Below are 11874 nucleotides of genomic sequence, written 5' to 3'. Positions count from 1 at the left end.
TAATTAATTTTTATATTCTTATGGCCCCTTCGTTGGGCGCCAAATAAGAACTCGCGGGTTGACTTGTCAGTCGTAACTCCAAATTGAGTCTGACTTTATTTAATTATACAATTCTTAATCTAACCTAAGCTGCTGTCGGTTGTTGTCGCTGTCACTGCAATTTTTAGGAAGCTGTTTCCTTTTGTTTTATTTCCATAATGTATTTGATGATGCTTCGGTTGCTGTCGCTGCCGCTGCAATTTGAGGAATCTATTTTATTTTGTTTTATTTCCATAATGTATTTGATGATGCTCCGGTTGCTGTCGCTGCCGCTGCAATTTTAGGAATCTATTTTATTTTGTCTTATTTCCATAATGTATTTGGTGCTGCTGCCAGTTATTGTAACTCGTTGTCTGTTGTGCTATTGCTTTGTCATAATAATAATTATTCCAGAGAATTTGATATTTAAGACATTTGTGCAGGTGCACCAAATGTGACATCATTTGAATAGCTTAGATTATCAGTGTCAGCAGTTTTGGTGGGAAAGCGGTTGCATTCCTTAACTTGGAATAGTAGTTACAGAAAAGGATAGCATACATAACTCAATTTTTTCTTAAGTCGACTTAGACGGTTATTGCTTATGACCACAGATATCTTAAGAAATAATATGTTTAAAGACATTTTTGTCAAAGTTGGTAAATATGACATTTGACCAAAAAATATTGGCAAAAAAAATATTGTTAGGACTATGTTCTCTTTGACGTACGTCAAAGGTCATTTGGAACTTGTATGACTGCCCATTGATAGCTTGGTTATTTATCTGTGGTCATAAGCAATAATCGCCTAAGTCGAAAAACCTGAATTCGAGAAAAAACTCTTTAGAGATTTGGATTGTAATGTTAACCTTATGGGGAAACCAAAATATTTTCATCTATAACTTTTTAAATAGCCTAGGTAACGAGATGGGAGTTTCACATACACATGGAATAGTAGTTGCAGAAAAGGATAGCATACATAACTCAATTCTTTCTTAAGTCGACTTAGACGGTTATTGCTTATGACCACAGATATCTTAAGAAATAATATGTTTAAAGACATTTTTATCAAAGTTGGTAAATATGACATTTGACCAAAAAATATTGGCAAAAAAAATATCATTAGAAGGACTATGTTCTCTTTGACGTACGTCAAAGGTCAGTGGGAACTTGTATGAATGCCCATAGATAGCTTGGTTATTTATCTGTGGTCATAAGCAATAATCGCCTAAGTCGAAAAACCCGAATTCGAGAAAAAACTCTTTAAAGATTTGGATTGTAATGTTAACCTTATGGGGAAACCAAAATATTTTCATCTATAACTTTTTAAATAGCCCAGGTAACGAGATGGAAGTTTCACATACACATGGAATAGTAGTTGCAGAAAAGGATAGCATACATAACTCAATTCTTTCTTAAGTCGACTTAGACGGTTATTGCTTATGATCACAGATATCTTAAGAAATAATAATAATTTTAAAGACATTTTTATCAAAGTTGGCAAATATGACATTTGACCAAAAAATAGTGGCTAAAAATTGTTATTTTGTTTGCCAGATATACGTTTTATCGGTGCACTTGCACAACATTCGCAAAAGCTCCGCATTGATTATTGCGAATGCGAAAGCGAATGCAAATGTTAAAATTAATGCGGAAGCTCAGCGGCTGCGAATGCGAATGGGAATATTCGCAACAACCCTGGTCAGTACAGCTGGGAAGTTCACGAACTAGTTAGTTCAATACAGTAGGTCATTGACTTGATCGAACGAACTAGCTCGATATTTTAAATGAACTATTTGCTACAAGTTGCCGTTTTTTAATTTTATTAAATTAATTTGTTAAATAATGTAAATATTTATTCATTTATATATTAATATGTAATATCTTATTTTCATTAGCTAATATCAAATAATAATAATATATAAATTCAAATGAGCCGAGAGGAAGAAAGGGCGAAATGCCCCAGAAAAACAAAAAACATCCAAAATCAACTGTAATTCTTAGCCACAAGAATTAAATTGGCTGCTAAAATTCCGAGTAAAAGTAAATCCTTTTAAGGCTGAAAATAAACTAAATACATTCATATATAAGTATATGTGACCTGGTCTACGAAAAGGGAGCTTACGTNAAAAACAAAAAACATCCAAAATCAACTGTAATTCTTAGCCACAAGAATTAAATTGGCTGCTAAAATTCCGAGTAAAAGTAAATCCTTTTAAGGCTGAAAATAAACTAAATACATTCATATATAAGTATATGTGACCTGGTCTACGAAAAGGGAGCTTACGTGCGAAAACTAGTTTTCTGTGAAAAAGCTGTTAAAAGTAAGCAACTCGTTTCGTCAGTTTCTCATTATCTCGTTAATTGTTCTCCGCGCCGGACGTCCAGTAAGTGTTGTTGTTGGTCCAGTAAGTGTTGTTGTTGGTCCAGTAAGTGTTGTTGTTAGTCGGAATATTATTATAGTTCATCGTGTAAGTTGCTAGAGTGGAACATTTAAAAAAGTAACACTGAAGAAGTACACTTAGTACACTTCTAAGCAAGTTAGGATTTTCTGCTTTTCACCACGTGAAAAAGCATCTCATCTTCCATCCGAATCAACCAAAAAGTGAAAATTGATTTTTTGACACCTACGCCCCCTTTCCGTAGACCAGGTCACATATATATATAAATACATATTTTAGAAAATCAGGCTTCCCGTATTAGGTGCATATGTATGTTAATATCTTCGTAAACATTACCAGACTCTAAATGACGTTTTTAAATAAGTGCTTAGGTACACAGTTTCCTACTTCTTTGTAAGAATCAATGAAAAACCTAATCAGCGAGAACAACCACATTGTAAATATTTTATAATTAAGATTAAACAATTAAAAATTGGACTGTATTGAATTATATCGTCGCTCAGAGCGAAGTACCTCGTATACGCCAAACGCAGTACCGCGTATACGATGGTAAGTAAATTTTACAAAAGCGCGAAAAACCGATTTTTTCAAAACTGTGGAATGGTATTTCCCTTTAACTTGCTATAAGATTATTATTATCAATCTAAACTTAAATTAATAATGTAAGCAGTAATGGAAAAATAATTACCAAACCCCTTTTTTATTGTACATACATGACGTGGTATTGGATTCCGCATATACGAGGTATTTATATATGTACTATCTGAGTATGTATTCATTTGAAGTACCCCACTGGGAAAATAGGTAAACACCTTACGAGGTAAGCCATGTCACATTACGTTGTCAGTTGCAACATAACGTGCAGCCGAAGTTATTTCTAAGCGCCGAACTACTCCGAGCGACTGCTCTGCATTACACGGGGGCTGCAAATTCTTTCTAGTAAAAATTTTACTAGCAGAAATTAGCTAGCAGAAGAAGAAGAAGAATGAATGCACAACAAACAAAAGTAAAATGAGTGGAAATCAAAATATTCATGACAGTGTAAGTGCTTGTGAATAAAGCAAAGAGTTTAAAACTGATTTATAAATAGTAAAATATTTATAGCAGAATGTCAAGACAGTGCAACAACTATTCACTTGCAAGTTTTTGCTAGTTTTGCGTTCATTAACTTTTTCTGCTAGTTTTCTCTGCTTCTCAATTTTACGCTCTATTTTACTTTTACGCCCTCGCAGCAATGTTCTACTGGAGAAGTTACTATGCAAACCTTTTGTAAAGCGGCTCAGACGTATGTCTGATACCAAATGTACATTATAAATTTCTACAAACATAAAGCGGCCACGTCTTTGTTTAAGTAAGGGAGATTTGTCAGTGAAGTGGTAAGGACCGCCGGGGGAAGTGTAAGTTGTTGGTAAGTTATTGCCCTTCACCCGGCGGTCCTTACCACTTCCCTGCTAAATCTCCATTACTTTAACAAAGACGTGGCCGCCTTAAGTAAGTAGGAATTTAAAATGTTCATTTGGTATAAGGCATACTTCTGAGGCGCTTTACAAAGTAAGCTAGGTGTAATGCAGAGCAGTCGCTCGGAGTAGTTCGGCGCTTGAAAATAACTTCGGCTTCACGTTATTTTGCAACTGACAATATAATGTGTCGTCTGAGGTGTTCATTTTGTGCTTTATTAGTAGATCACATTGGCCATGATGACAATTTTGGTACTAAAAACTGAAAGAAAACATGGCTTACCTCGTAAGGTGCTTACCTATTTTCCCAGTGGGAGTCTTTAGCCGACCATGTATATTATGTATTCTGTATATTATAAAACAAATACATACATATGTAGGTAATATTAATACAATGATTCCAAATATTCTCACTTGGTTTCACTACTGGGGATACCACTGCTGCTGCTACTCTCCTCAACCAGCAAAATAAAACCAAAATTGTGTATTTTTTGCTCACTTATCCATAGAATTGAGCGCGTATGAATTAATCTGAAACACCAATTTTGCGCGGAATTCTAATAATTTTTCGCGGCTTTTTAATGACTCTCGTATTATTCAAATGTCATTTCAGGTACATACTATGTAGATGTGTGCAAAGAACATAGAAATGGTGTAACTGCGGGGCTGTTTCAAAAACTTGGCGATTAATTCACCGCGATTTATTAAAGACACGAACCGATAACAGTTGCACCCTCGAACTTTTACATGTTCTTTTGCATATGTAAACACATGATTATTATCGGAATACGTCGAATCTTGAGTTGCTATTTTAGTAGTAATAACTTTAGCTAAATAACCATATTGAGCAGAATAAATGTATTGGTTTATACTATTTTTCAAAGATTTAATTATTGTATGTATACAAAAATTACAAACTACAGTAAATGTTAAAAATAACCAAAATGGGAAAGATCTTAACAACTTCACAGGCAAGAAAAAAATAACGAAAATTGGTTAAAAGTACCAAAACGGCAACACTGCATATACGTACATACATACATATATTTTTCTCTGCACGATTCATTTCGTTTGTTGTTTCGTCTGTAACTACTAAACTACTGTAGTGTACTATCGCCAAAGTGAACTCAGCCATTTTGTTTTTTCTGTAGATGAGCAGAGTTTTTATGGTTTCAAAATTGGTTGAAAATTACGGCCTAAACCGTCGTTTAAACATTTCCGTATTTGTGTATAGATGTTGCTGCAACATGCTCAATTTGACATGTTTCGCATGTTGTTTCACTTCGCATTTGAAATTAAGCTTTGAAATAAAGATAAATATGAAGATGAAGAAATAAATAATAACGATGAAGTCAAAAAAAGAGAAGACAAAAGTGAAGATAAAGACGAAAATGGAGATAATGACGGATACATAAGAGTTAGGGTAACTGAAAGGGTAAGTAAATGTATTGTATTTTCGAAGTAAAACTTCTTTAGCGGCGATTCGTTGGTTGGGAGTAAATGGGCAATGATGCACACTGAAATAGTTGCAACGGAAACAAGTGCTTCTAATATATGTGGTATTAATTTAACAAAAAAGTGCCAATAAGGGGTTTAAGAATAAGACTGAGATTAAGCCCATTACAGGAAGGAAAGTAAAGCTTGGTACGTACATAGACGAAGAAAAGGTAAAGGTAAATATGCGTAAAGGATAAAACGACGATCAAGGTTAATTTAAACACTGTAAGGTAAAGGTGAAGGGGAATATGCAAAAATAAAGATAAATATGAAGAAAAGTATTAGGATGATAATTGATTGTTATTGATGTAATAATCGATATTGCTATCGATATAATGATCGATATTGTTATCGATATAATAATGGATACTTCCATCAATAAAACCGATATTGTTATCGATAAAATAATCGATATTGTTATCGATAATATTATAAATATTGTTATCGGTGTAATAATCGATATTGTTATCGATATATTTAACAATAGATAAATCGATTTTGGAATCGTCATGTTTTGCGATATATTTATTGATATTTTTATTGGTATATTTATCGACAAAGTTATCGACAGCGTTATCGTTTTAATGTTCGACACTTGACATGTGATCACATTTTATGATATGACATCACATAACATGACATGACATCACATAATATGATATCACATAGTACGATATCACATGGCATGACATCACATGATATGACATCATATTATATGACATCATATGCTATGACAAGACTTCACATAATATAACATCATATAACATGACATCACATGATATGACATCATATTATATGACATCATATGCTATGACAAGACTTCACATAATATAACATCATATAACATGACATCACATGATATGACATCATATTATATGACATCATATGCTATGACAAGACTTCACATAATATAACATCATATAACATGACATCACATGATATGACATCATATTATATGACATCATATGCTATGACAAGACTTCACATAATATAACATCATATAACATGACATCAATTGATTTGACATCAAATGACATCGCATTACATGGAAAAATATTTGTTTCTGTATCGATTAACATAGTTACTGAAAGCATGCGCATTGTATTATTTCAAAATTAAATTGTAAAAAACTAATAACAAGCGAAGCGAAATTAGACATGCAAAAAGAGAGCATAATTGAAGAGCTATCTGCATGCATGCAAACGTCAGAGGAGCGCATTATGCAGCGATTCAGTGAGTTGACGGCTGATTTCGCTAACCTAAAGCTGTCTGTAAAAAACATTGAAGCCCGAGTTACGAAAGCTGGGCTTGAGTGTGCACAAATCCAACAACTACGCGCCGATGTGCAAGCGATAAAAACTTAGCTGCATGATCAATCTGAGAATGCACTGCCACAGCAGCTGAATTCTGATGTGCTAACACTGCGTGCGCATTTGGATGACTGCCAAAAAACTCTTATCTCAGCTGATGTTGTTATAAGAGGCGTTCCGCAAGCAAGTGAAGAGAACTTGAAAGAGACATTCTCTAAGCTGTGTCGTGTAGTTCACATTGATGCTCCACCAGTACGTGCTGCTTTTCGCATACCAAGCAAAGACAACAGCAAAACGGCAGCGATCATAATAAAGATGGGGTCAGCGAATGACCGCTCACTCTTGCTTGGTGTGGTTGCCCGTTTTCGCAAGTCAGCAAAAAGATCACTTAATTTAAAAGACTTTGGTCATAACGTAGACGGGAGAGTGGGCATTTATGAGAGCCTCACTAAGCACAGCCGAGAAGTTATGCAGTTCGCGATGCAGCTTAAAAGGCAGAATCAAATTTCTTCTGTGTTTTCAATGCGTAGCCAAGTATATGTTCGGGTGAACCCCAAATGCAAAGCAACGAAAGTATCCAGCATAGACGGTGTCCAGCAAATAGTATCAATCAACACAAGTAAACAAAAGTAGCGACTACCAACTACAAGTAGAGTGAGATTAGCGTTTAAGAGATTAGTGTTAATCTCTCTTTGTACACAAATGTATGAACTTTAAAATGTGTGCTAATTTATACTTTAAGCGAATGTGTAATAGTATTATTAATCGCCTGTTCCTTTGCTCCAATCTTTCTTTACTTACACTCTCAATAATCTTCCGTACTTTTGACAGATTTTATATTTATTGTAACGAAGCGTTTTCTGTGAAGGCCCCGTCGCTGCTGTTTTCTATGCTGGGGTATACTCGCCGTACCCAGGGTCCGTTACAATAAATTTATATTGTGGGGCCTTTGCAAATAGTAATTTATTTATTTATCCTTATTCTCTATAACGTGGAAATTCTTAAGATTACAAACACAATATGATTAACGGGATGTAAATTCCTAACGGTGCTATTCTGTCGGCGCTGCTGTATCGTCGCTCGGTCGCTGTGCGACGCCGGCGCTCTGCTGCTATGTGGCGTCGGCGTTACTATGCCGGCGCTCTGCTGCTATGTGACGTCGGCGTTACTATGCCGGCGCTCTGCGTCTGTGCGACGTCGGCGCTACTATGCCGGTGCTCTGCTTCTGTGCGACGTCGGCGCTACCGTGTCGGCGCTCCGCTAGTATGTGACGTCGGCGTTACTATGCCGGCGCTCTGCGTCTGTGCGACGTCGGCGCTACTATGCCGGTGCTCTGCTTCTGTGCGACGTCGGCGCTACCGTGTCGGCGCTCCGCTAGTATGTGACGTCGGCGTTACTATGCCGGCGCTCTGCGGATGTACGACGTCGGCTCTCTGCTGCTACGTGACGTCGGCATTCTACTATGCCAGCGCACTGTAGCCCCACGATCGGGCGTCGCTGTCACGCGTGTTCGCGGTGGACTGTGGCGTGGCGGCGCTCTACCCTTGAATAGCCAAGCCTTGTATAGTCGCCTATGTACAAGTCGAGAGCTATTCTCTAGTAGCTGTGCGTTCACGACCACGGCTCCGCTACTGACGCGTAGACTCTGGGCGACGTTGGCGCTTCCTGTTGGTGCGCGGCTGCTGGGTGACGTCGGCGTTACTATTCCGGCGCTCTGCGGATGTACGACGTCGGCTCTCTGCTGCGTTGCGAGCGGGCGTCGCCGTTACGCGTGTTCGCGGTGGACTGTGGCGTGGCGGCGCTCTACCTTTGAACAGCCAAGCCCTGTATAGTCGCCTATGTACAGGTCATGCGCTATTCATTAGCAGCGGTGCGTTCACGACCACNCGCGTTCACGACCACGGCTCAGCTAACGACGCTTAGATTTTGGGCGACGTCGGTCTGCTCCTCTTGGCGGCGTCGGCGCGGGGGCTGGTAGGCGAACTGGCGTCGCCGTCGCGCGGCTTCACGGTTGACTGTGGGGTGGCGGCGCTCTACCTTTGAACAGCCAAGCCTTGTATAGTCGCCTATGTACAAGTCGAGAGCTATTCTCTAGTAGCTGTGCGTTCACGACCACAGCTCCGTGCTGACTGTCTCGTATGTTGCCAAGTCCCATCTGTTAAAGCTGGTGTTCTTCGTGTTGCTGAGTTGTGTGGCTACATGTTGCGTTGCTATGGTGATGGTGTCGCAAAGGAGTGTTGATACGGTCTCTCGTGTTGGTTAGCCGTTTCGATGATGTTGCTGTAGTCGTTATTGTTGCCAGTGTAGTCATTATTGTTGGTGTAGGGGTTTGCGTTCGTGTGGGCAAAATTCCGCGGATATTTAGTCCTCACACTTCCCCCCCTCTTCGGCGGGCTTAAGGCTTGGGATGTTTCTGACATATACGTGCGCCCCACCGGTATACGTTGACTCGGTATTCTCCCGCGCGAAACCTCACACAGGACGCGCAGGTTCCCTCTGCGATGTCGCGTATAGCCCTCCGGACCCTCGCGGAGATCTCCGGGAACTGGTCTAGTGCTGGCCCGTCGATTTCGTCGGCGGGGATTACCGTTTNCGATCTCCGGAAACTGGTCTAGTGCTGGCCCGTCGATTTCGTCGGCGGGGGTTACCGTTTGTCCCATTGGTGGTGTTGACGAGCATCGTGGTTGTGATACTGCTTTAGTCGGTGCTGGTGTTCGGGGAAGTGACGCTGACAGTGGTACTACCTCTGGTGATACTGGTGTGTGTGGCGGTGAAGGTAGTGGTGTTGTTGCCTCTGGAGGCCCCGTGGGTCGTGGTGGTGGCGGTGGTGTTCCTGCCTCCGGTGGTTGCTGGAATACCCTCAGCAGTTTTTGCGCCGCCATGGTCGCCGTGAACGGGCCCGATATACACCCCGGCCCTCCTTCTCCGCGCCCGACGTATCTCAGCACCCTCTCGATAGTTTCCACCACGTATATTCCGTAGTCGCTATTGTTGGTCTGTTGTGGTACCTCCAGATGTACCTCCCGTATGTGGGGGGCCTCCCGCTGATGTCGCTGCTGGTATTCCCACCGGAGAAACTCTCGCCATTCCTCTACCGTGCCAACACTCGCTATCTGTTATGTGGTGGGTCATCTCCTGGTTGGCGAGGGCGAGCAGGTACCAATGGTTCGAGACATTGTGTGGCGCGAGGACAACCCGTTGGCCGAAAAGGTCGGTGTGGCGTAGCCACCGGTGGATGCGCTGATAATTCTCTCCCCTGTCGGGTTTGCTTAATTGCCAGACAACAAACGGGCTGAGTACGGTACCTCGTATGTTGAACGTGGCTTCTAGGCCCTTCGCCCAGGCATCGATGACTGTGTCTGTCAACCAATAGGGTCCTGTCAGTGTCCGCAGGTCGGCCTCATACAGCGCTATTCCGCCGGGTCCTGGCGGGACAATTACTCGTGGGCCCGTCGACGCCTGCTGTGGCGGTTCCTCATCCGAGGATAGCTCGATTTCAAGCTGTTCGGCCAACGCCATGTCGGTGTCCTGGTTAGCCGGTCTGTCGTTGGCGGGACTCTCGCCTGTTGGGCTATCGGTGGTCGTGCTGGTGTCCGATGAGGTGGTGTGCGTTGCGCTGTCGCTCATTGAGCTGTCGCTCGTTGAGCTGTCGCTTGTTGGACTTTCGTTGGGCGGGCTACCAGTGGACGCAGTCTTGTCCGTGTCCATTCCGCTCCCGTGTCTAGTGTCGTGATCTGGAGCTACCCTCCTCACCGAGAAGGCGGCTGCCCCGGCGGTGTTGTACCTGTCGTCTCCCGAAGGGCTGAAGGACGGGGAAGAGGCTAGTGAGCGCCCGGCGATTTCGTGGGCAGCGCCCGCTGCGTTGGTGAACGCCGCTGTAGCGTGTACGGCGGCCGTGCGCGCGGCGAGGGTCCGTCGTGCAATTGTTTGGGCTGCGACGGCGCGTGCTGTTGTAGCCTGTGCGGTGGCGGCATTTTCAGCGTGGGTGCCCGTCGTCATGCTGGCTGTGGTCGCGTACCTTGCGGCTGCGTTAGCGGCGATCGCGTGCACTGACAGAGCGCGGGTCGTTTCCGCGTAGATGGTGATGGCATGCATGCTGGCAGCGCGTGCGACGGCGGTCCGCCTAGCGGCTAGCTGGGTCGCCATTGCCTGCTGCTGGCTGCGCGTCTGTCCAGTAGCGTGCGTTAGTGCCGCGTACATCGCGGCGGCTTTGGCGCGTGCGCGGGCAGCATCCCGTGGGCCTATGGTCGGCCCCACGCCCAGCATCTGGGTGCGCGGTCGCTTCGCATTTTCCTCGGCTACGCGTTCACGCAAGCGCTTCACACTCTTTTCCATTTTGTCTAACCCTTCCATGTTCATGGTTGATAGATTTTCACCTGTTGCAAAATTCTTTCGTTTATTCACGTGTGGTTGGTCCGCTAGTTGACGATCGAATGACGGACTCCACTGGTGCGACGGTCTTGCTAACTTTATTTATTTTATTTTAAATTCCCTTCCTTTTTTCTCTCTGTTTTTGTTTTCCTTTGGGAGTAGAAATTTAATTTAATTTCTTTTATGGTTTTTTTTCCCCCTTTTCCGTGTTGCTAAGTTGCTGTGTTTCGGCCGTCTTGTACGCCTTCAGTTCGGCCAGGTTCGCCGTTCTTGTCCTCCNCTTGTACGCGTTCAGTTCGGCCAGGTTCGCCGTTCTTGTCCTACCGTCGTCGGTCTTTCGTAGCTCCACGATTACCGGGGAAACGTATCGGAGTATCTGGTAGGGGCCGGCATATTTTGGGGCTAGTTTTGCCGCAAAACCCTCTGCTGCCTTAGATAGACGGTGTTCTTTGGCGAGGACCAGCTCGCCGATTTTTGGATTCCACTCCCGGCGACGCAGGTTATAGTGGCGCGCTTGGTCGGTGGTGGCACGTTCCATATTTTGTCTGACGATCCTGAATGCTTCCTGCATCCTTGTGGACTTTTCCTGGGCCGTCGGGGCTATTTCGCCTGTTCCGATATTTATTTCGTCGAAGAGTGCTCCTGGTAGTCGTGGTTCCCGTCCTTGCACCAGTAACGCTGGGCTGAATCCTATGGAGGCTGTGACGCTCGTATTTACGGCGAGTGTGATTTCTGGGAGGAGGTCATCCCACCGCCTATGTTGTGTATTCGTATGCTGTGCGATAATTCGCTTTACAGTGCGGTTGGCGCGTTCCGTCGGGTT

The 11874-nt window shown here is 42.7% G+C and overlaps 1 protein-coding gene across 1 annotated transcript; it reads right to left on the bottom strand.

The window, feature by feature from the left end:
* Positions 1–8890: 8890 nt before the first annotated feature.
* LOC108359170 (lysine-rich arabinogalactan protein 19-like) lies at positions 8891–9562 on the bottom strand. The gene has a single exon (XM_017610890.1). It carries the CDS (start codon positions 9560–9562, stop codon positions 8891–8893), a length of 672 nt encoding a protein of 223 aa, XP_017466379.1.
* Between the last annotated feature and the right edge of the window lie 2312 nt (positions 9563–11874).

This window comes from Rhagoletis zephyria, unplaced genomic scaffold (assembly GCF_001687245.7).
Source record: "Rhagoletis zephyria isolate East Lansing unplaced genomic scaffold, Rhagoletis_zephyria_1.1 Rzeph_scaffold_00351, whole genome shotgun sequence".
Lineage (NCBI taxonomy): Eukaryota > Metazoa > Arthropoda > Insecta > Diptera > Tephritidae > Rhagoletis > Rhagoletis zephyria.
The sequence above is the reverse complement of the archived record's forward strand: the minus strand, read 5'-3'. Positions and strand labels throughout refer to the sequence as shown.